The sequence below is a fragment of the Cydia fagiglandana genome, chromosome 23, assembly GCF_963556715.1.
Source record: "Cydia fagiglandana chromosome 23, ilCydFagi1.1, whole genome shotgun sequence".
Lineage (NCBI taxonomy): Eukaryota > Metazoa > Arthropoda > Insecta > Lepidoptera > Tortricidae > Cydia > Cydia fagiglandana.
Window position 1 is genome coordinate 7,315,968 of NC_085954.1, and position 24,089 is coordinate 7,340,056.

The 24,089-nt window shown below is 42.4% G+C and overlaps 1 protein-coding gene across 3 annotated transcripts; it reads right to left on the bottom strand.

Annotated features, from left to right (window-relative positions):
* Positions 1–3,982: 3,982 nt before the first annotated feature.
* LOC134675886 (sprouty-related, EVH1 domain-containing protein 1) lies at positions 3,983–23,872 on the bottom strand. Of its 3 annotated transcripts, none has more exons than XM_063534218.1 (12): positions 23,650–23,872; positions 18,812–18,933; positions 18,244–18,335; positions 17,454–17,622; positions 13,730–13,767; positions 12,219–12,342; positions 9,318–9,403; positions 8,322–8,421; positions 7,913–8,000; positions 6,415–6,526; positions 5,485–5,576; positions 3,983–4,127 (listed from the first exon to the last, which is right to left on the bottom strand). In XM_063534218.1, the coding sequence occupies exons 1-12, from the start codon at positions 23,667–23,669 to the stop codon at positions 3,992–3,994; spliced, it is 1,179 nt and encodes a 392-aa protein (XP_063390288.1). In that variant the 5' UTR covers positions 23,670–23,872; the 3' UTR covers positions 3,983–3,991. The 3 variants fall into 3 exon arrangements, with proteins under 3 accessions (XP_063390288.1, XP_063390286.1, XP_063390287.1); XM_063534216.1 differs by having other exon boundaries at positions 13,730–13,818; positions 23,650–23,863; XM_063534217.1 differs by lacking the exons at positions 18,812–18,933; positions 23,650–23,872 and adding an exon at positions 18,662–18,761 and having other exon boundaries at positions 13,730–13,818.
* Between the last annotated feature and the right edge of the window lie 217 nt (positions 23,873–24,089).

The following is a 24,089-nucleotide window of genomic DNA, read 5'->3' on the forward strand; positions in this document are numbered from 1 at the left end:
CTTGTTGCCAGTTACTGCCATTTATAATACATGTATTATAAGGACCAATCGCCCTTGATATAGCTTTCTCACTGTAAGAAAGAGACAGAATGCTTTATCTAGGATGATTGTATTACAGCGTTGCCTAAAATGGCGACCATAGACAAAGTCTTATCTTAACACGAATAATCTGTTGTTAAAGTGACATTACATTCGATTCACTCCCATCAGTATTATTATTGACAGTATTACTGATTAATATCAATAATAATGCCATCAATCAATAATATTGACTTTTTCGACACGCCTGATGGAAATGCATCAAACAATTCGATACTCCTTATTCTTAAGGTACAGTTCATAAATATGTATATATTTTTTCACCATAACCCATTGCAATAAAGTATACATATTTATGAACTTGGCTGTAGTATCGAGTATTAACCAATATTTATCTTAATTATCAAAGGATTTCGCAAAAAATACAACTTGACGCGGTTTTCATAGTATAGTCCGTGATAAATGGGTCATTTGAATGTCAAAACTATCCATTTAGACACAGACTATAGGTAACCTACTACCCGTAGTTTGAATAATTCTAATTGATACCAAATATGTATTAAAGAAAACTGTCAAGTCAATAGAAATATTTTAGAATATACATGTCACCCACGGGTGTACCTTATGGCGGTTGGCGCTTACGCTATTAACGCCGCTCCAATATTATTGCAGCGCTATGCGACGTAAGCGCCAACCGTCATAAGGTACCTTTTACCGTGGAACCTCACATGTTTCAGATAGCAAAGTGTAGTGTAAAGTATTAGTATTTTATGCAATCGTGATGTAATAGTTTTTCAGTCGAGTACCGTAATAAGGCAGCGAAGGTAGCACGAAGCTTGCTGAGTGGCCTAAGTAAGGTACAACATTGAAAAGCCTGACTATATGTGACGTTCCACGGTAAAAGGTGCCTTATGGCGGCTGGCGCTTACGTCGCATAGCGCTGCAATAATATTGGAGCGGCGTCAATAATAGCATAAGCGCCAACCGCCATAAGGTACCTTTACCCGTGGGACGTCACATATCACTATTGTATACATTAACATTTTAACATTCAGCTCTGGAAAATATAATACTACGTTTTCCATGTACAGTCGCCATGAGATATATCGGAGCGGCCAAGGTGCTCACAAATATCTGAACACGCCCCTATTGTCAAGGCATTAGAGCGCGTGTTCAGATATTGTGAACACCTTGGCCGCTCCGATATATCTGATGGCGACTGTAAGTATCCATCATAGATATGTAACATGTTCAAATAGAATTTCCACTTCGTTTATACTCTCATATTTGACAAATATAACTAGTTTTTATAAAGATCTAAAATTCTTTATAAAAACTAGCCCCAAAACCTACTTAACAGATCGTAGAATGAGATTAATAACAGATCTAACAAATGCATTAACAATCAAAAGCTAGAATACCTAAAATTCATGGAAGACAGAAGAAATATAAGACTGAATAAGCAGACAACCTCTTGTACTAACTTACGTCGTGTGCAGCTCTTTACAATAATAGTCGATTAAAAAATGTGACGTCCCACGGCAAAAGGTACCTTATGGCGGCTGGCGCTTACGTCGCAAAGCGCCGCAATACTATTGGAGCGATGTTAATAATAGCGTAAGCGCCAACCGCCATAAGGTACCTTTACCCGTGGGACGTCACAAATGATGTTTAACGCTTTGACCGGTAAAGACGTCGGCTGACGCGCGGATACAGTCCAATATCAACCTTCGTGCTTTGTGACAAGGTTCAGGATGACGCATCGCACACTATAGGCGTGGCGTTAGATACAGAACCCATAATTCATATCATTTAATAATATAATATAATATGAGCAGCAAGCCTATTATGGATCGCTTTATCCACATTTATCCACGTGATAAAACAACTGTCACTTTTTAACTCTGCGGGATAGAAAGAGACGAACATCGTTTTTATCACGCTGTCACGTAGACAAATTCGACCATCATATCCGTACTGTTCTTGATAAATGCTTAACATTTTATTGTAAATTTCTGCATTATTAACATAGACAACGTTATAGCTTTTTTTTTTAACAAATATGTACAGGCTGGCAAAAAGAGTAGAAATTAAAGTGGCAACACTTTAGTGTCGTCCCTTTCTCTTATATAAATTGATATGAAAGGGACACTACAGTGTTGCCACTTTTTAATTTCTACTCTTTTTTGCCAGGCTGTAATCCTAATTTTCATCTCGCAATAAACCATTACTGTAAAGGACTCCATACGTAAAAACTACATTAAATAGCATGGCACAATACTCATCAGTAATGTATAAATGTAAGGTTATCCATGACGAATTAATACCATACCAATATTCCATAAATGCTAAATAATTTAACAATTCATAGAGTGGCAACATTCATTTAAATATGGCAACATTGCAAAGTCTAAACATCTGTAACGTATTTGTGAATTTTATGATAAATTGTAAAACAACAGAAGTTTAAAACGCATTTAAATTTAGTTATTTGTAAAAATCCAAACATTTTCAATTGTGTATCAAAAACCGGAAATTTAATTAACCTTACTTTAGTCATTCTTTTCGCACATTTCCATTTTACATTTCCTTCTTAGAGTTTAAATACTTTTTCATTGTCCAACTCGCAATATCTTTCAAAAGCACAATTATCTGGCCTTTCCTTTTCCCGGTCACTAAAAACACCACAATATTAATTGCAAAGTCAACACTGTCTTTCCACACAATTTCATTTCGAGACTTGTTACCAAACTAGACACATTCCAGTGAAGCTCTCATGCTTTGGCTTGGAAAATATATTTCTTCAAGCTTATTAGTCCACAACACACTTTATTCATTGTCCATTTCACTGCCGTGCCAAGTTTAGGTACATTTCATGCCAATATTTGGCAACCCATCGAGTTTTCATTCCCATTTCGGCATCTCAAAGATTCCATTGGTAAATAAACACAACCATACAAATAACAGCGCGGCTCGCATCATATCTTGTTACAACTACTATAAAATATGCGTGATTTTTTTTTGTTTTTAAAGCATTCGCACTTCAGAAAATCTCTCTTGTACATGCAATAGTAACAGCCCGTTTCTAAAAATACTGTTCTACCTTTCAGGAGCGATCGCTAGGATGCTTCTATTTATAAATTAAACGTTCACCAATTTTTCTCGTGTAATAGTGAAGTTTACTAACCTTTTTAAAACTCTCTTTGTGACGTAAACAAGGACCCGTCACACCTATCTTTGAAGCTTCAGTTCCCATTTGCTATTTGTGAATCGATAGCGCCACCAACAATGTTCATTTAACTCAACGCAGTGTCGTCACGTTCGAATTCAATATTACGGTCAAGTTTCATTCCGCGCCATTCGACGACGAGCTACTCTGATTTTCTAAAGATCTGGGTGTTAAAGGTAGACTAGCGCTCGGGGGGCTAGGTGTCGCCGGTAAAGCCTGTCTACACGGCGTCGGGGGTAAGTCGGCGCTCGGGGGGCTGGCGGAGGGGGTCACCTGCTCGCCTGGGAGAGGGAACGGACTGCCCGACGGCGTCAACGGCAGATCAGCGCTAGGAGGGCTGGGGGTCGGGGGTAACATTATACTTGACGGCGTTAATAATTCGGGTGGATCACTCGACGGTTCGGCGGGGGGAGAACCTAGCGGGGGCGACGGTTCGGCGGTTCGAGGCGTCGAGGGCGGGTCGATACTCGGCGAACTCGACGACGAGGCCCCGCGGGGCGGACTCGCGATCGGCGTCGAGGACTCGGCGCTTAACGAGCCGGGAGGCGGCGTCAACCGCGACGCGCCCGACGAATTCGCCCCGGATGCTTGATACGCGCCACTAGGAGGCGGAGTTTCACTTAATTTTTGTAAAGTTTCACTGCCGCGAGTTAAATACGGCGTGTCGGTCGGAGCCGATATACACGTGGGGCAGCTGGGGCCGGGCTCGGGCGGGGGCCGGCGCTACTGGTCGCGCGCGCTCGGGCGGTGCGCGGCGCCGGCCACGTGCGCGCGCGCGCATGCGCGGTGCAGGCAGCGCAGCGGCGCGTAGCAGCACAGGCACGGCACCAGCAGCGACAGCAGCGCCAGCCCCACCCACCTGCATACACACGTTTTACCCGTTCAAAATATACGAACAACCATGAGGGAGTCGGACCAAAAAAATCTGCAGCGGATTTGATAGCCCACGCGGTGCGAGTGTCATTTATACGTCATAATTTCACAGAAGTTTGACGTTTAACAGAACACTTTCACTGCATGGGCTATCAAATCCGCTGTAGACTATACTTGGTCTAACTCTAGTCTAACTACGCCAACAAACTGCATATTAAACAATTTGGCGAGTAAAGACTGATTTAATAGAAAGCGCATGCGATTTTAGTTACATTGCGAACTGTTGGTTACGTCCAATTCAACCGACCGATCAAAAACCACAATGTAATGAAACTCGCATGCAAGTTTTCACATCGTCTAAATAAATACTAACTTTAAAATTAATTATGCATTTTTCAGCAAATGGCCAAATGCGTGTCGAACCACACATATGAAAAATTTTACACAACTACCTGCAATAATATGTTCAAAGGCCGCAGAAATATATGACTCGCTCTTATAGCTCTACAAATAAAATCACATCAGATATTTATGCGGACTTCGTTATGTAACGTATTATTTCAGATAATTATACCATACGACATAGCATTCCATTTTTCCCAGTTTATGCAATCAGCAGCCATGAATACCTAACATAGCAAAGGACGAAGTAGACCACAATAAGGTAAGGTGAATTAAAACTAACATAGTTTATGTTCCTCGGGACAAAACAAACAGTATGAGGATTCCATACAAGTGATAGTCTTACCCATAGCCTAGGAATCCTCTAGACCGAGTTTAGAGCAATTATTTCATGCAACCGATGATGCCAAAAATGCCATGATTGGTCCGTTCAAAGACACGGACGTCACAGAAAGACAACTTTCGACTCGAACATGGAGTAAAATTACCGTATGCGTGGCAGAGGGGTATCGTCTTGGGTCGTCCCATTCGTTTTTCATCTAGTTCTTAAATTAGTCCTATTCTGCTTTCGTCACTAATTCTACATTGAAAGCCACCGACGATTGTGACGAATGTAGCATGAGTGACGAAAGCAGAATAGGACTAATTTAAGAACTTGACGAAAAACCAATGGGACGACCCAAGACGATACCGACAGAGGGGGTAGCGCGACTATGCTAAGTCTGGAGGATGTTTTGTCTGTGGTCTTACCCCAGCCCAGTGGCGGCGCGTCAAACATATCCATAGGCAAGCCGGGGCTAATTTTGCTTACATATTTCCTTAACAACTCTGCTCAAACGTCCAAAAACAGGCAAGCCGGTGGGAATCGGCCTTTATGGACGCGCCGCCACAGTACCCCACCTTACTTCAATACAATAGTATGGCAGTATGTTGTAGCTTACCGCTTGGCGCAGGCGTGGTCTGTTGGTGCGCATGCGCACGGGTGCATGGCGAAGTCGCCCTCCGCGTCCGACATACAGTGGTACAGCATGCACTGTAACATACAAGTTTAACTTAGCGTCACTTGCACCCTCCCACTAACCCGGGATTAAGCGGTTGAACCGTTAACCCAATGTCAAATTGTACTGGTAACCATGGTAACTCCAGGTTTGATCGGTTAACCCGAGGTTAGTGGAATGGTGCAAGTGGCCCTTAATGTATTAATTAATAGGGTATTTCACTACTAGTTAAATCAGTTTTCACATCACCAATTCGAAAAAGGGCTTTTCATCCCTGCTAGGAGGGATCAAAGTAACACTTTTCTGTTCAAGCACATTAGTTTTACATTTTTTTGAACATAATTTTTTTAGCTTAAATAATCTGTTTAAGCATCAGATTGTGTCAACACTAAGATATTTTTATTTTCCTCATAGTTGATGTGAAAAGCAGTAACTATGTGTCACACGGTATCAAAATTATTTCGTCTTGGGCGTTAACACTTGAATCCCTCATTACGCTCAGGGTTCTATAGTTCGTTTTTTTAGCATTAGAAAGAACTTGCAAGAATGTAAGCGATGTTACATGTCTTTTAATTGAAAAACGCTTTTTAAAAATCAAAAACTATTACTTTTGAAAGCAGAAGAAAATAAATGATCGTATTAAATTCATAATTGTTACATATTTGCCGTAACTTATTTTTAAAATGTGTTTTTCAATTAAAAGACACATCAAGATTGTTTACCTTATTTCTAATGCTAAAAAAAAACGATATTCAGGATTCAAGTGAAACAAAATGATCTTGACGCGACTTTATTGTGAAGAGAATAAGTGCGTGTCAAGGTAATTTTGAACACCTCGCCCGCTCAGCAACTTCTGCTGCTGACTGTACATACCTGTGCACATTTGATACAGGAAACGGCGTCGATGCAAGTCTTGAAGGCGTCGGGAGCGAATTCGCACGCGCCAGCTCTGTTCGCACTCTCTAGGTACCATTCGTGACAATGTCTGCAACATGAAAGAGTAAGAATTATACTTTTTGACATTTAACAAATTTAACACATATCAGTGAAAAGATTGGCCATAGCAATCCAGCGCGGGAACGCTGCCTGCGTGATGGGCACCCTACCAAGGACGCAAATTTTTGATAGGTATTTTTTTTAGCTTTAGTTATCTTAATTGTAGTTAATTTTAGTTTTATATTCATTTTATAACACTTATTATACAATAAATGAGTTCTTAGTGATAAAATAAGGATCAAAGTCAAATGGCGTTCTAAAAGTGTTAAGCATTCGTGTCGAAAGATGGCAGTAAACGTACTGACTACATAATTTACTTTGACAATATTCCTCTAGTCTAAATTCTCTTTGACTAAACCAATATTTTATCATGCTGATACGTCTGCGAGAGATACTTCAAATTTTATATTAATCACCGCTTCCGGCAGGACTTGAACCAGCGACCTTTCGAAATCGTACAATGGCGTGCAAACTTTTTACGTGGGGGGGCAGGAAATTAAAAAAAAACCAAGGGTCGAAACTGCTGAAGAAATGCACTTTTTCTCAAAAATGGACGGCAAAGTCGACTTTGCCATCTAAAAAATAGGTCGCGAAGCGCGGAGTTTATGGTCAGTCAAAAATTAAAAAGTTAAAAACATTGCAGTCTCGATTTTAGGACTGCAATGTTGCATACAAATTCCATTATTTGTCGAGTTCCAAACTTTTTAAAAGTTGTAATGGCCATATCAAATGAAGGCACAGGCCCATTAAACAGCCAAACAGATGATTAGTACCGCGACTATTTAGCTGTCTCAAATAGGTTGGCGTATTTTCGGCAGAAAAATACACTTATATTTATTTATTTAAAAAAATAAAAAGGCGGCAAGGGCTTTGTTCTGTGAAAATATATACGTAAGAATGTTGCTTTTGTAAAATATTTCTATGATATTTATATTTCTTGCACCATTTTTGAGAAAAGCACTATATATGACTCGGCTGGAAGGCTACTTGCTGGCTTCGGATTCAATTAAACGGACTTCCAAGGTCGTCCGTTTAAAACGAATCCTCAGCCTGCAAGTAGCTACTTCCGAGCCTCGACAATAATGTACTATGATTTGAAACCGTTACGTTGTGAGCTATATAGGGTAATTCGCCAGTAACTGGCCACTGTTAGTAATTGGCCACCCTAAACTAAAACCTTATACTAAAATTAATCCTGTTTATAGGTGAATAGAATTCATTTTTAGTTTAGGGTGGCCAATTACTAACAATGACCAGTTACTGGCGAATTACCCTACTAATTATTTCGATGGACCGGCAGCGGGCCGGGTAAAATTCTTGCGCGGGCCAGAGCTGCCCTGTGGGCCGTGCTTTGCCCACCACTGCATATACTAACCTGCACTTGAGCCTGGCCTGGAAGGTTTCAGTAGGCTTCTTGTCGGGTAGCGGCGGTGGCCCACTGTACGGATGCTTTTTTATCGACCCTGCAACGTCAGATAAGATAATAGTTTATTGTATAACTGTGTACAAAGATGTTGACAATAATACAATTATGACTAACCTATAACTAGTATCGTTATTACATGCATCATACTCTATCATCACATTTCGTGAATAATTTAAAAAAATACTCGTATCTTGTTCTGTTAATCAAAAGAAACTTACGTTACTGGCCTGAATTAGCTAATAATAGTTTGTTTTTATCTGTCATTTTGACTTATGTATTTGTAAGGGATAAAAAATAATTTAACTAAATCAGGCCCATAAAGTTTTATGAATAAGGGTTTTTTTTTATTTATACTAACCAGAGTCTCTCTTCAATAATGGCGGTTTGGTGTTCGGTGAGGACTTTTCGGAGCTGATGATGCCGCCCGGACCCACTTGCGGATACGTGTATTCGTGGACCTGAAAGTTAACAGTTGATATAAAGGGGCCATAGACTAGGAATCTAGACCAGCGGTCGGCAACCCGCGGCCCGCGGGCCGCATGCGGCTCGTGAGACTGTCACTTGCGACCCGAGTGCCGCCTTGGCTATTTTGTATGTAATAGTGACAAACGACAATGTCTCATAAAGTCATAATTAACAAAGTACGGCCCGCGTCAACTCCGTTAACTACTATGTGGCCCGTGGCTGCTAAAAGGTTGCCGACCGCTGCTCTAGACCGACTTTAGAGCAATTATTTCATGCAACCGATGATGAAAAATGCGGGGGTGCGCGGGACGAGGTGAGCGAAGTCACGGACGTTCAAAGACACGGACGTCACACAAAGACACTTTCGATTCGAACATGGAGAAAAATTACCGTATGCGTGGCAGAGGGGGTAGCGCGACTATGCTCAGGCTGGAGGATGTCTTGTCTGTGAAAGGGGCCCACTGATTAACAGTCCGCCGGACGGTATCGGCCTGTCAGTTGTTCGGAACTGTCTGAAAATTTTGTTCTAACTGACAGGCCGATTCCGTCCGGCGGACTGTTAATCAGTGGACCCCTTAAGATTCACATCGGCTAGTAAAGGCTCTCTTTATTCTTCAAAAACTGATGAGAAAGTTGCACTTTACCCATAAGAGTGGCAAATCGCCCGAAAAGATGGCACCATACCAGGCGTGGCTCACTCCGCAATTTCGTCGCTTTGCAACAGGTAGCTAAAAGTACATCCGTTCCACACCAATTTTGGTGGTTAGCCATAAGCCGCGCGTGGCGCTGTCACCACCTAACGGCCGTATCTGTCCTGATCGTAACAGACGCGTTTTGTTAGAGAGTGAGTCTTCTGTACCTAGTATATTTATTCTGTGACTGTACTTACAGCTGACAGATGTACGTATGGACACCGCTCCGGATCGTCGTCAGCCATTTTATCTTCATACTGGATCTCGTACGTTTTAATTGTATCTGAAATGTAATGCGCGCATTTTAGAATTTGTTTGACAGTATATACATTTTTTTTTTCAATTTATTTGGTGCAAAAAACAGTAACACACAGGGTTCAGACACAGAAATAGAGTACAGTCACCTGCAATAATATGTTACTCTTCGAAGGCCGCAAAAATATGTGACACGCTCTTACGGCTCTATAAATAAGATCGTGTCAGATATTTTTGCGGCCTTCGTTGTGTAACATATTATTGCAGGTGACTGTACAAAGGATAATAATGTGTGAGACCAACAACATCGCCCACAGATTACTAGATTACCTACTGATAAATCTACATCATTTTTCTCCAAGGCCCACTCGATCTCCAACGCCCACTTACTAACCCGGGGTTAGCCGGTTAAACCGTTACCGATGACCCAAAATCAAATTGTACTGGTAACCATGGAACTCTAGGTTGAACTGGTTAACCCCGGGTTAGTTCAAATGCCGTAGCTTAGCATGAAATATAGTCGTCTCTGCGCCGTATGCGCGCATTTTTGTGAAAATATTTGCTGTAATCAGGTAAGTCTTGGTAATTCAGTTCGTACTTAGCTCAGTAGCTTAGAGCGGCGGGCTAATTATCCGCAGTCGCAAGTTCGAGTATCGACAGTGACTTTTTCCATGCCGTATGACGTATTTAATTACACAAACGGGTCTACCGCGATATAATTTCATTGTTCTTACTTTAAATTCCGACGTTGCAACTCAGCTGAAACGTCGGAATTTAAGGTAAAAACAATGAAATTATATCGCGGTAGACCCGTCTGTGTAATTAAATATGTGTACAAAACGCGAGAGTTTAAGTTTATCACTATAAACTCTCGCGTTTATAGTGATAAACGTGGAGTGGCCGGCGCTGGCCCATCGTGTAGAGGAGCCATAAAGTGTTATTATATTATATTGCGTATGACGTGTCAGACTCGGAACCTTGTCGTGGCCGGGATATTTACTGTAATGGCGAGGCACGTTGATGTGTCTCTGTTGGACGCGACTCGCCATCGTCTCGGAAGCGTGTCGTGTGCATCACGAGAGATAGATTATTACCGTGATGGCGCGGCAGGTTGATGGCGGAGAGGATGGGTGTCTGCGTGAGGTCGTGAGCGAGTCGGACGCGGCTCGGAGCCGTGTCGTGGGGATAGTTACCGTGATGGCGCGGCAGGTTGATGGCGGAGAGGTTGGGCGTCTGCGTGAGGTCGTGAGCGAGTCGGACGCGGCTCGGAGCCGCGTCGTGGGGATAGTTACCGTGATGGCGCGGCAGGTTGATGGCGGAGAGGTTGGGCGTCTGCGTGAGGGCGTGAGCGAGTCGGACGCGGCTCGGAGCCGCGTCGTGGGGATAGTTACCGTGATGGCGCGGCAGGTTGATGGCGGAGAGGATGGGCGTCTGCGTGAGGTCGTGAGCGTGTCGGACGCGGCTCGGAGCCGTGTCGTGGGGTTAGTTACCGTGATGGCGCGGCAGGTTGATGGCGGAGAGGATGGGCGTCTGCGTGAGGTCGTGAGCGTGTCGGACGCGGCTCGTTATCGACTCGGAGCCGTGTCGTGGGGTTAGTTACCGTGATGGCGCGGCAGGTTGATGGCGGAGAGGATGGGCGTCTGCGTGAGGTCGTGAGCGTGTCGGACGCGGCTCGGAGCCGTGTCGTGGGGTTAGTTACCGTGATGGCGCGGCAGGTTGATGGCGGAGAGGATGGGCGTCTGCGTGAGATCGTGAGCGTGTCGGACGCGACTCGGAGCCGTGTCGTGGGGATAGTTACCGTGATGGCGCGGCAGGTTGATGGCGGAGAGGATGGGCGTCTGCGTGAGGTCGTGAGCGTGTCGGACGCGGCTCGGAGCCGTGTCGTGGGGTTAGTTACCGTGATGGCGCGGCAGGTTGATGGCGGAGAGGATGGGCGTCTGCGTGAGGTCGTGAGCGTGTCGGACGCGGCTCGTTATCGACTCGGAGCCGTGTCGTGGGGTTAGTTACCGTGATGGCGCGGCAGGTTGATGGCGGAGAGGATGGGCGTCTGCGTGAGGTCGTGAGCGTGTCGGACGCGACTCGGAGCCGTGTCGTGGGGATAGTTACCGTGATGGCGCGGCAGGTTGATGGCGGAGAGGATGGGCGTCTGCGTGAGGTCGTGAGCGTGTCGGACGCGACTCGGAGCCGTGTCGTGGGGATAGTTACCGTGATGGCGCGGCAGGTTGATGGCGGAGAGGATGGGCGTCTGCGTGAGGTCGTGAGCGTGTCGGACGCGGCTCGTTATCGACTCGGAGCCGTGTCGTGGGGTTAGTTACCGTGATGGCGCGGCAGGTTGATGGCGGAGAGGATGGGCGTCTGCGTGAGGTCGTGAGCGTGTCGGACGCGGCTCGTTATCGACTCGGAGCCGTGTCGTGGGGTTAGTTACCGTGATGGCGCGGCAGGTTGATGGCGGAGAGGATGGGCGTCTGTGTGAGGTCGTGAGCGTGTCGGACGCGGCTCGTTATCGACTCGGAGCCGTGTCGTGGGGTTAGTTACCGTGATGGCGCGGCAGGTTGATGGCGGAGAGGATGGGCGTCTGCGTGAGGTCGTGAGCGTGTCGGACGCGGCTCGTTATCGACTCGGAGCCGTGTCGTGGGGTTAGTTACCGTGATGGCGCGGCAGGTTGATGGCGGAGAGGATGGGCATCTGCGTGAGGTCGTGAGCGTGTCGGACGCGACTCGGAGCCGTGTCGTTGGGTTAGTTACCGTGATGGCGCGGCAGGTTGATGGCGGAGAGGATGGGCGTCTGCGTGAGGTCGTGAGCGTGTCGGACGCGACTCGGAGCCGTGTCGTTGGGTTAGTTACCGTGATGGCGCGGCAGGTTGATGGCGGAGAGGATGGGCGTCTGCGTGAGGTCGTGAGCGTGTCGGACGCGGCTGGCCGTGGAGTTCTCGGAGCTCGAACGGGAGTCCGTCGGTAGATTTAGACACTGAAATACACAATAATACTCTTAGTATTCATTACTTTTACAGTTCTGCAAGAGCACGAGACAAACACCTTCTATATTTCGTTTTTCTTAGCATTAGAAAGAAGGTAAGCGATCTTGAAATGTCTTTTAATTGAAAAACGTTTAAAAAAAATTAGTAACTATTACTTATGAAAGCAGAAGAATATAAATGATCGTATTAGATTCATAATTGTTACATATTTGCCGTGACGTTTACCTTCTATCTACTATAAAGCGAGTTGTTTTTCCAAATATACGTGTCAAATGTGACGTTTTTGGTTAAAGTAATGTCACTTGATACTGACAGATCTGTATCATATCGGTGTTACATCTTATTTTAAGCATTATTCGAATCGGGCCGTGTGTGTACGAGTATGTGTGTAAAGTGTAAAATAAATAAATAAATATTATAAGACATTTACACAGATGGACTAAGTCCCACAGTAAGCTCAAGAAGGCTTGTGTTGTGGGTACTCGGACAACGATATATATGATATAATATAAATATGTACTTAAATACATAGAAAACAACCATAACTCGGGAACAAATATCTGTGTCATCACACAAATAAATGCCCTTACTGGGATTCGAATTCAGGACCATCGGCTTCACAGGCAGGGTCACTACCCACTAGGCCAGACTGGTCGTCGTAAATAGTAAGTTAGACTCACCTTACAAAGAGTATAAGTAAGTACATACACGGTGTAACATGAGGAAACCGAATAATTTTAACCACGCATTTCTGAGGTCAAAAGAAGTAAAAAATTTAATATAAGTTTAGGTCAAATTCGCCAAAAAAAAATTTTGTTTTGTTTTGTTTTTGCCATTTTTTGAATGAATTTGTACATAAAAAAATAATGTTATTGGTAAACTTGTCACTTGAAATTGATTTTTACATTTTTTTTCGTTGAAACTACTTTTTGCAAAGTGTTACTTGTCACTTTTTGACATCTATCAATAAGGATATTTAGACTACGTCCCATAGCAGCAACATCACCATCAAAAAGGCCTTTTACACTATGTAACAAAAAAACTTGTTTTTTTTTTAAATTAATAAATATCTCCGAAACTAGGCGAATATCAAAAAAGTTTATAGGACATTTTTGTCTCTAAATATGATCAGGAATACGCTGTTAAAATTATTCGGTTTACTCATGTTACACCGTGTATATCAATATCAGTCCTCATCGTAAAGTGTAAAATAGAGTAGAGGTAGACAAAGAGAAGTCTGCAGCGATTTTGATAGCCCACGCAGCGCAAGTGTTATTTATACGACATAATTTCATCGAATTTTGACGTTTAAAATAACACTGGCACGGCGAGGGCTGACAAAATCGCCGCAGACTTATCTTGGTCAGTTAGACTCACCTCAAATATGTTTTGCTCCTCATCCTCGTCGGCCGGCGCTGGATTGTGTTTTTTGTACGCGTGAAGCGCAGGCCACGCCCCGCCCAGACCTGTCCAACAATAGGGGGTGTTATAGTGTGTAGCTTTCAAATAGAGCCCGACGGCTAATCCTATTGTCTATTGTTAAGTAAAACCGCACGTGGAGCATTCCATGAAATTGTCTACGGTTTGTCCCGTACAAACGCGAATTTTCTGAAGATTTGCAGATATAAGAGTTTCCTTTTCTATAACAAATGGTCAAAATAGGCACAGAAAAATAATCGCCTGCTTTAAATGCCGAAAAAAAACTCGCAACACAGGAAATAAAGTGCGTTTGTACGGGACAGCCCGTGGAATGCTCCACGTGCTACTTACCTGCAAAAAAGGGGTCTTAATTATTCTATTTGGCACCTGAGCGCGGGCTAGTCGCATCTCGATGACACATTTTAGGGTTCTGTAGCGTTCGACTCGCCGGCACTCAGTAACCGAAGTACGTATTTTTTATGCAGGTGGTTGTGGCACGTGGCACGAGCGGTGTTACTTAACAATAGACAATAGGATTAGCCGTCGAGCTCTATTTGAAAGCTACACACTATACTGCAATGTTCCGCCGCCAGAGTGCAGCACTAGCTCCTCTAGTAAACCATAGAGTAACTTATACGTACTGTGCCTTAAACTGGTTTTTGACAAGTTTTCACATACAATAAAATATGACAGTGATGCATCAAGGCGGTTTGTTAACAAGGGCCTACCTCGAACTCGAAAATTGACAATTAGTCATCTGCCTCTTTATCGCTCGAATATGCAAGAGTGATAGAGAGTTTAGATAACGAAATTTAGATTTTCTTGTTTCGCGGTAGACCCCCAGATTGTGACGGATATTGGTAGTGGCGCCCCCTACGCACAGTTCCGCGTAATATTCCCTATTATAATTCAATAATGCGTCACCGTTTAACAGGCGTAAGGCCAGGAAATATGTTGTTAATTATTGTTTATCTCCAATAATGATTATTATTTTTCAGATGACAAGATGAAATTTTTTTTTAATACAATTTGGTCATCCTACTCAATGTGACGTCTTGTCGCTTTCCATACAGCGTAAGTCAAAAGTAATAGGGTGACCATGATTACGAGAAGCGGTCAGTCGCGTCCACTTTCCTCTTGACATTAGCTATGTTTCATCGTTATGTTTTACTTACTCGCTACTTAACGCGTCTACCAAAGGGTAGGACCTATCAAAAAGGATAGCTGACGCCACTGGTGACCGTAGATCTCGCAGCTTCCTCGCACAAAGAATAAGTATTGCGATACAGCGAGGAAATGCTGCCAGCATCTACGGCACCATGCCGCAGGTGGATATTTTGTAATCATTTATTTAAAGTTTAGTATTATTTATTTTTAGATTTAGTTTAAGTTTTGTAGGTTAGTTATTTGATTATTTTATTTAAGTACATATTAAGTGTTTAAGTGTATATTAAGTTCGTATGCACTAATAAATTATGCTACTTATAGGTACATAGGTACTCACCATGTAGGAATCCAGTATACGGAAGCAATGAAGAAAGCACATTAGATAAATTAGTTAACAGACAACATTACGAGCAAAGAGAATAGATAGTATAGAGGGCTATTGCCAAAGTAAATTTTGTAGTCACGGTACATTTACTGCCATCTATCGACACACGATTAAAACTTAAAATAAAATTTGAAAATGTATAAATTAATCAAAATATGTTTACGGATAAATGATTTTTAATTTTTATTGTTCCATACTGACCCATGTTCTTTCACGATATGTGTTAAAATTGTTAAATATCAAACGGTGTCAACGCCATCTAGCCGAGAATAGGCCAAAGGTGTATGCGCCATCTATTCGAGAATGACTTTTTCTTGATTTCCGAGGCACGTTTTTTTCTTAGACTTTATTTATCTTATACGGAGTTATATATATCTCTGTTACGAGTATATAATATGGAACTGATGTACATATATGGGGCATTATCTATAACAAGGGACCTTATTGTCGGTGGCGCTTACGTCGCAAAACGTCGCGCGGCATTGTATTTATATCGGATCATCGTTAATAATGGCGTAAGCGCCATCGACAATAAGGTCCCTTTTCATAGATAACGTCACATATTTATTTATTTCAACTTTATTGTACATATACAAAAAAATACAAATAGCTGGCTTAATGTCTAATAGAATTCTCTACCAGTCAATCAGTGGTGACGTGGGCATCACTTTTTATTGGCAATATCTCAAGTATCAAAGGATATAATACAGTTATACACGGTGGCTAAAAAATAACTGCATTCCTGTTGCCAGGGAGGTTTTGGGATTATACTGAGCGACTTTTATTATAAGACCACCCAAAATCGAGAATAAAATTTACCCTCCCATAGAAAATGGACCAGCCAAAATGTATGAAACAGCCGATTTTTTTTTCTCGCGAATTCGGGGTTGGTCCCATAGAGTTACACAAAGAAAAGTCTGCAGCGATTTCGATAGCCCACGCAGGGTGAGTGTTATTTATACGTCATAATTTCATACAAGTTTGACGTTTAAAATGACGCTTGCACTGCGTGGGCTATGAAAATCGCTGCAGACTTTTCTTGGTCTAACTCTAAACTGCAAAACGTAATTCAAGACCAAAAAAAGTAAGAAATGTTGCCACTTTTTTACTAGCGCGTCTTGTATTTATGTACAATTAAGTAAATAAAAGTACTTTTTTAAATAGTAGGAGTAAAATTACTCATGAATAAATTACCTTAGCGTGATTATGTATCAAAAGGAATTTATTGTTTTACAAACAAATTATTGCAGTGGCAACATTGTCTTACTTTTTTTGGCCTTGAATTACGTTTTGCAGTATAGTAAAAGTTGCTCAGTATTATCCTAACACCTCCCTGGAAACGGGAATGCACTTATTTTTTAGCCAACCTGTATGTTTCTAGGTCTTACCACCGTCTAAAATCTCCTCAGTTCATAAAAAGGAGGAGTGGAGAAGATTGGGGGAGGCCTTTGCCCAAAGGCACACAGAAGCGGTTACCGTAGAATGTATATTAAGGAAAACTGTAGTTAAAGTATAAAAAAATGTACCTATTCTGAAATAAGGCTATAAAATAGTACATTATTGTCGAGGCTCGGAAGTAGCTACTTGCAGGCTGAGGATTCGTTTTAAACGGACGACCTTGGGAGTCCGTTTAATTGAATCCGAAGCCAGCAAGTAGCCTTCCAGCCGTGTCATATATGTGTGTGCTTTTCTCAAAAATGGTGCAAGAAATATAAATATCATAGAAATATTTTACAAAAGCAACATTCTTACGTATATATTTTCACAGAACAAAGCCCTTGCCGCCTTTTTATTTTTTTTAAATAAAAAAATAGAAGTCTATTTTTCTGCCGAAAATACGCCAACCTATTTGAGATAGCTAAATAGTCGCGGTACTAATCATCTGTTTGGCTGTTTAATGGGCCTGTGCCTTCATTTGATATGGCCATTTCAACTTTTAAAAAGTTTGGAACTCGACAAATAATGGAATTTGTATGCAACATTGCAGTCCTAAAATCGAGACTGCAATGTTTTTAACTTTTTAATTTTTGACTGACCATAAACTCCGCGCTTCGCGACCTATCTTTTAGATGGCAAAGTCGACTTTGCCGTCCATTTTTGAGAAAAATAATGTTTCTAGGTCTAACTCACCGTCTAAAAGCTCCTCGATGGCGGTCCGCACGCCGCGGTCGAATGCGCGCGCATCCGCGGCCGTCTGGAACGTGAGCCCGAACCGTTTCTCCTCCGTGACCCAGTGGTGGAACGTTGGCATCACCTTGTTGTATTGGAAATCCTTCTTTATTGTGCATTCTAATACCACCTGGAATTGAAATAAGTCTTCAATATCTTGACATCTAAGGATGGGGTCGGTTTCACGGAGTTTGTTATCATTAAAACGTTCACAAAATGTTATTGTATAGGATATGATTCACAATTCTCTACTGAGTGACGTTAACCAGGGGCCCGATATTGAGTTTCCACCGCTCGATTTCGTGGTATTTCCTTCCATAAAATCTCCAATCTTCTACTAGTAGAATTGAAAACGAGTGGACAATACCACTACATTCCCAATTTCGATCGCTCTTAATTCAAAAATTAGCATTTTGCCGTTTATCCACCGATTTTCGAGTGACGCAATTGAGCGATCGAAATTCAAAAATCGCCCTCTGTCCGTCGATTGTTAGTAGGTACGGTCAGCCAAGAAAGTGGCCTACCACTTTTCGACTCAATCAATCAGATGATAGAGTCAAAAAGTGATACAGTCGATATACGAGTAAATCAAAACCCGCCCAAGGACCTTTTATTAAAAATAAACATTTCATCTAAGCCACTCCGTAGACGCGCATATTATGATGTTGAAAATTAAACTCGTAGTATTTTTCTGCATGGTGATTTTCTGTAAGGTTTATTAAAAAGAAGTGTTTATGTTAATTTTTTTTACCATGTTGTCGCTGATCCGTTTTCCGTGTATGAAGAAATCGTGTGTCGGTGCGTTTGCGGACGATGATGACGTGTCGCCGTTACTGTCGCCCCCTGCAACAACATTTTATTATATACTACTATGATTGGTAGACAAACATGTGCCGCTAACTAAAACCTGGGTCATATCAATATTTAAGTGACCAACAGCCGCCGGTCCTTCGTCGCGACACATCACTTGATTCCACCCCTACACATCTCACATAGCTACCCATCCTCGCTATATACTACATACCTGCCGCACGCTGCCACTTGCCACCAACACGTCAATTAGGCCTCAACCTCCGACCCAGCTGCCGGTGCCTTCGTGGCGACACATCACTCGACTCCATCCTACACCCCTCACATGGCGACCCGGCCTCGCTACATACACTACACACCTGCCGCGCGCTGCCGCTTGCCCACCATCACGTCGGCCAGGCCTCCGCCCCCGAGAGCGACCCAGCCGCCGGTGCCTTCGTCGCGACACATCACTCGACTCCACCCTACACCCCTCACATGGCGACCCGGCCTCGCTATATACTACATACCTGCCGCGCGCTGCCGCTTGCCCACCATCACGTCGGCCAGGCCTCCGCCCCCGAGGGCGACCCAGCCGCCGGTGCCTTCGTCGCGACACATCACTTGCGCCCGCACACGCACCACGCAGACACTGGAAAAGACAATCATATTGTAAGGTAGAAGTACTAGTGCTCGACGCTGCACTAGTATTCGACATGGGCACTTTATCACAGAATAACTAATAGTACTACTGTACAAAAAATTCACTCCTTTACAAATGTCAGATTTAGGTATAAAATTATACCTATACTCGCCGCCTGCAACAAAATTGAAACTTATAACCCGCACGAACCGTGAATCTTCTTTGCGCGAGCGCCACGTGACACGACTATCGTGCGGTCGAGCGGCAGCCCACGCCTGCCCTGCCCGGGAGGCCCGCCGGCCAAATGTACCTAAACTGCGTAGTGACACCCCCCTGACTTTACGTCAAAGTGACAAGGATTAAATTTGAATACAGAAAAATCTTCGCCGTTCAAATTTAACCTATATTACTTTGACATAAAGTGCCCATGTCGAATACTAGTGCAGCGTCGAGCACTAGTACTTCTTAAGCCACTTTATTAAGAGTCGTTCGTACGCTACGGTAACGTATGTGAGTTTATCAGTTTGTGAGTTGTGTGTCACATAGGGTTAGAATTCTCAATTTTCGGGTTCACTGTATTAAATATTTCTTAGATTTCCGAGTACCTAATTACCCACTTAATTAATGAATTCCACTCAAAGTGGGTATGCACTTTTGCAGCTAGGTAGGTATACTACAAAGATATATAAATTAAACTTTTTCTGCAAATTGAATAATTTAAAATAAGTGCATAATTTCGAAAATGTGAAAGGCAAAAGGTACCTTATGGCGGCTGGCGCTTACGTCGCATAGCGCCGCAATAATATTGGACCGGCGTTAATAATAGCGTAAGCGCCAACCGCCTTAAGGTACCTTTACCCGTGGGACGTCACAAATAATCCCTCCGAAGATGCAAAAATAAACGCCCTTACTTTCAAACCCATAACTGAAGTACAGTCGCCATCAGATATATCGAAGCGTTCAACGGTGCTCAAAATATCTGAACACGCACTCTAACTTGACAATAGAGATGCACCGGATATTCGGTTACTATCCGGTATCCGGCCTCTCCGGCCATTATTTTAATATCCAGCCGGATACCGGATAGTGACCTACTATCCGGCAGGATACCGGATAGTAACATTGCTTGATTTCGGAGTAAACAAATTAGATTTAAGAAACAGTCACGGTCATAATCGTACTTGTTTGTCTATAAATTTTATTATTTTAAAACAATTTAGACATTCCACTGACATGCACGCGCACTCATTTCGAACCTAGAAATGAGTCCGCGCGAACGTTTACTAGGAAACAGGTCAAACCTGCAGAATGCGCACCTGAAAAACCGAAATGTAGGTATAGTTCCGCTGGCCAAATATTCGGCGGCCGGATACCGGATATTCGGCCGATGGTCAGGCAACTATCCGTTGCATCTGTACTTGATAACAAAGGCGTGTTCAGATATTTGTGTAGGTATACATTGGCCGCTCCGCTCGCTCCGATGTATCTCATGGCTCCTCTACACGATGGGCCAACAACGGCGGCCACTCCAAGGGACGCATTTATGCGTTAGAGGGAGCAAGTGATATTGCTATCTCATTCTACCGCATGGCTTGGCTGCGTCCCTTGGAGTGGCCGGCGTTGGCCCCTCGTGTAGAGGAGCCACGATGGCGACTGACGACTGTACCTAGGTACGTTCTCGCTTTGCCGAGCCGATGGCCGATAGGCCATTTATGACAAACTGTACCTCAGTAAGTACCTACGTTCGCACTTGACCGATGTTTCGGCCATTCATGACTTCATACAAATGAAACCACTAGTAATGAATGGCGTAGAATTTAAGTGAATGAATCATTCGTGTTAATGATTTGATGAATGACATTCCGTGGACGGAGTTGATGACATCATCGGAGCAGGAAATCATTATTTTGTATAAACAGTGGCCTATTCTGCCCTGCTAAGCCAAAGTTTCTTCAACTAGGCTTTAACACAACATAAAATAAATAATAATTTTATGTTGAAACAAGTTTTAAATAAATACCTACGTAGATGAAAAAATACAATCTTGCCTTTTATCAAATCACATAATTTTTTGAGAAATTTGCGAACTAAGTTATCCAAATAACGGCTACAATTTACTTAATAAGAAATGGACACCACAGTTATAAACCCTGGCAGGATTGAATACATAATAAATAATAATGTCGGTATTTCAATGTACATAAAACAAACTCTTTCATTTCATTTACGCGAGCGGAGCTGCGGGCCCGTCTAGTCTAGTTGCATAATAAAATACAAGCCAATACCAGTGGGGAGACACTCCTCCTTTCGGGCAAACTCGGCTCCATTCGGCCCAGCTTTGCTCCCGAGTTATTAGGGTTGGCACCACTTGAAGTCCTTTTGCGTGCACGACCACAGATAAGACTTGAATTTTGACAACACTAAATAGCCGAAAGGGATATTCCCATACATTAGAAAGGGATAGCATAATTCGTCCCTGAACCGCTGTCAAACTTCGGTTTTGTAGGAAGTGTCCTTTATAAATACATATTTTTTTTATAGGACATTTTTACACAAATTGAGTTAGCCCCACAGTAAGCTCAAGAAGGCTTGTATTGTGGATACTCAGACAACGATATACATATATAATATATAAATACTTAAATACATAGAACACAACCATGACTCAGGAACAAATATCTGTATCATCATACAAATAAATGTCCTTACCAGGATTCGAACCCGGGACCATCGGCTTCATAGGCAGGGTCACTACCCACTAGGCCAGACCGGTGTCGTCAAGCCTTTCTGTATGGTAATAGGTATGTATTATTATTTTTCTGTGCTATTAGTGATTATACTCGTAAATATAAAATCATTAGTATTAGCTTATATTTTATTATGCAATACAGCCCAGGAGACAAATTCGACTGATTTATGTACGGGTTAGTGACATAGCAACAAAGACCTTAATTAGGGTTCCGTACCTCAAAAGGAAAAAAACGGAACCCTTATAGGATCACTCGTGCGTCTGTCTGTCCGTCTGTCACAGCCTATTTTCTCGGAAACTACTGGACCAATTAAGTTGAAATTTGGTACACATGTAAATTAGTGACCCAAAGATGGGCATGTTTTTTTTTTATATATTTAAAATACATAGGTTCGAAGTTATTTAAGAAAATAGATAAAAAATGGCCATCCTCCTCCCCCTTTATCTCCGAAACCAGTAGTAGTAGTGGGTCTAAAATTAAAAAAAAAAATACATAACATAGATCTTTACCTATAGATGACAGGAAAACCTATTAAAAATGTGCAGTCAAGCGTGAGTCGGACTTATGTACGGAACCCTAGAAACGTGAGTCCGACTCGCACTTGGCCGGTTTTTTTTGCATAAATGCTCTCTTGTGTCAGCATTACTGCCGGGTTACTGAGATTGTACTGTATTGATAAATTTACACATATAGGTACTTAATACAATCATCATCATCTCATTTCTCACAGACAAAGTCCAAGGCAGAAGCTAGTAATATTACAAATGCAAAATAGATTCTGTCTGTTATCTCTTCATACATACACCGCCAAACCGATTTAGGTGAAAATGGTATGGAGATAGTTTGAGATGGGTGGAAGGATATAGGATAGTTTTTTTTATCAACCGTCATAATCTCACACATATGAAGTCACAGGCAAGGCAGAAAATAGGTATCTTAAACAGTAAAATGTTTTACATACCCATGTTAGAATTAGAACTGAAATTAGTTTAGATATTTTCTAATTAATCTAGATGACAAAAGTCACTTCATTCAAGCACTTATTACAGACCTAAATGAAAACCAAACTTGATTTGACTGTCCTATCTTATTTTATACCATAAGACCATAACAATTATTTTATGAGAGATGACATTATAAGTGCTTTTTTATAAACAATTATGGCCTGGATGCAAGTCCTTTAAGCCAAATTTTAAGTGTTTTCCATAGGCATATTTGGCAAAAAAAAACTTCTTAAATGTACATAGTTTGAATTGTGTATCTGTTATTATTAGGCGATTGTTAGGGCATACTTAAATTAAATTTTATCTATTATAAATAAAAAGAAAACTGTCACATGGCATTTTTTAAACCACTGTCAGCCAGTAAGTGCTAGATGTGAAGCTTAAACAAAAGCAAACTCATTTATTATTTTAATTTATTGCAACTTAGCAACTTACAAAGGCATCAGATTAACACAATCAAGCTTCACATCTTTAATGACGTAAAATTAGTCCTTCATTGCATCATAAAAAACCTATTGTTAATTTTTTTTATTGCTAGACCCGCGCTCAACTCGAACCATCCAACATTTTTTTCGCGGAAAAAATGCAATCGGATTCATCCAACGAACTGAATCGACTTGCGGTGGGATAATTTCATTGAGGAAGTAGCTCGCAAGCTAGCTCCAAATGACCCCGAAAGGAGAACTTGTATTGTGAATGAATGAGTATCATTGATTATACTTATACAGTACACACAGGGTGACCTAAGGGCGTCGGTCGGGCTTGCATGTACCTAGCTCAAAAGACTTTCTACTGCTTGACTGAGATATACAGCTCGACCTTAAGCTTCACAGAAGGCTAACGCTTTCAAAAAACACCATAAATCCTCTTACACATCCCGTGAGCTATGGAAAATGGCCGGGGTAAGGCCCTCCCTACCAGACAGAGCGCAGCATATATCACAAAAACTGAGTTACGCGGACACCACTTACTTTTCAGATGCCTCGGTCATGATTCGACACGTCGAATATCCTAATTTCTACTCGCCACTTCACAGATTTCACCATTTTTATGACATAAATACATCAGATTCACTTGCGAATCGTTCTTATTTCGGCCCTTTGTTGGGCCTCAGTACGCTTGCGTCAAGAAAACAGTCCCGGTTATTCAATGAAAGCGTGGTGACCGCGCGACAGGTGGCGTAGTTATCGCGCACGGGCGCCGATTCTTGCTATCTCATTGGTGGTTTGCGTCTTTTCCTCAATTTCAGCCAATCACAGCAGAGTGCACTGTACGAGAGCCAATGACGTCACTTTTCTACCTTGACAAGTTTTTTTCGCGGCGATTTCGAACGAGCGCACCACCGATTCAATTTTTACAATGAAATCATTTGAGTAATCTCTCCTGAATTGAAAAATCAGCCCGATTTTAA

Coding starts and splice junctions, on each gene's coding strand:
- LOC134675886 (XM_063534216.1), bottom strand. CDS start 23,669: ATGACCGAGGCATCTGAAAA. Junction 18,336..18,811: donor CAAGCGGCAGCGCGCGGCAG/GTATGTAGTATA, acceptor ATGTTGTTGCAG/GGGGCGACAGTAACGGCGAC. Junction 12,343..13,729: donor AGGAGCAAAACATATTTGAG/GTGAGTCTAACT, acceptor TGTGTATTTCAG/TGTCTAAATCTACCGACGGA.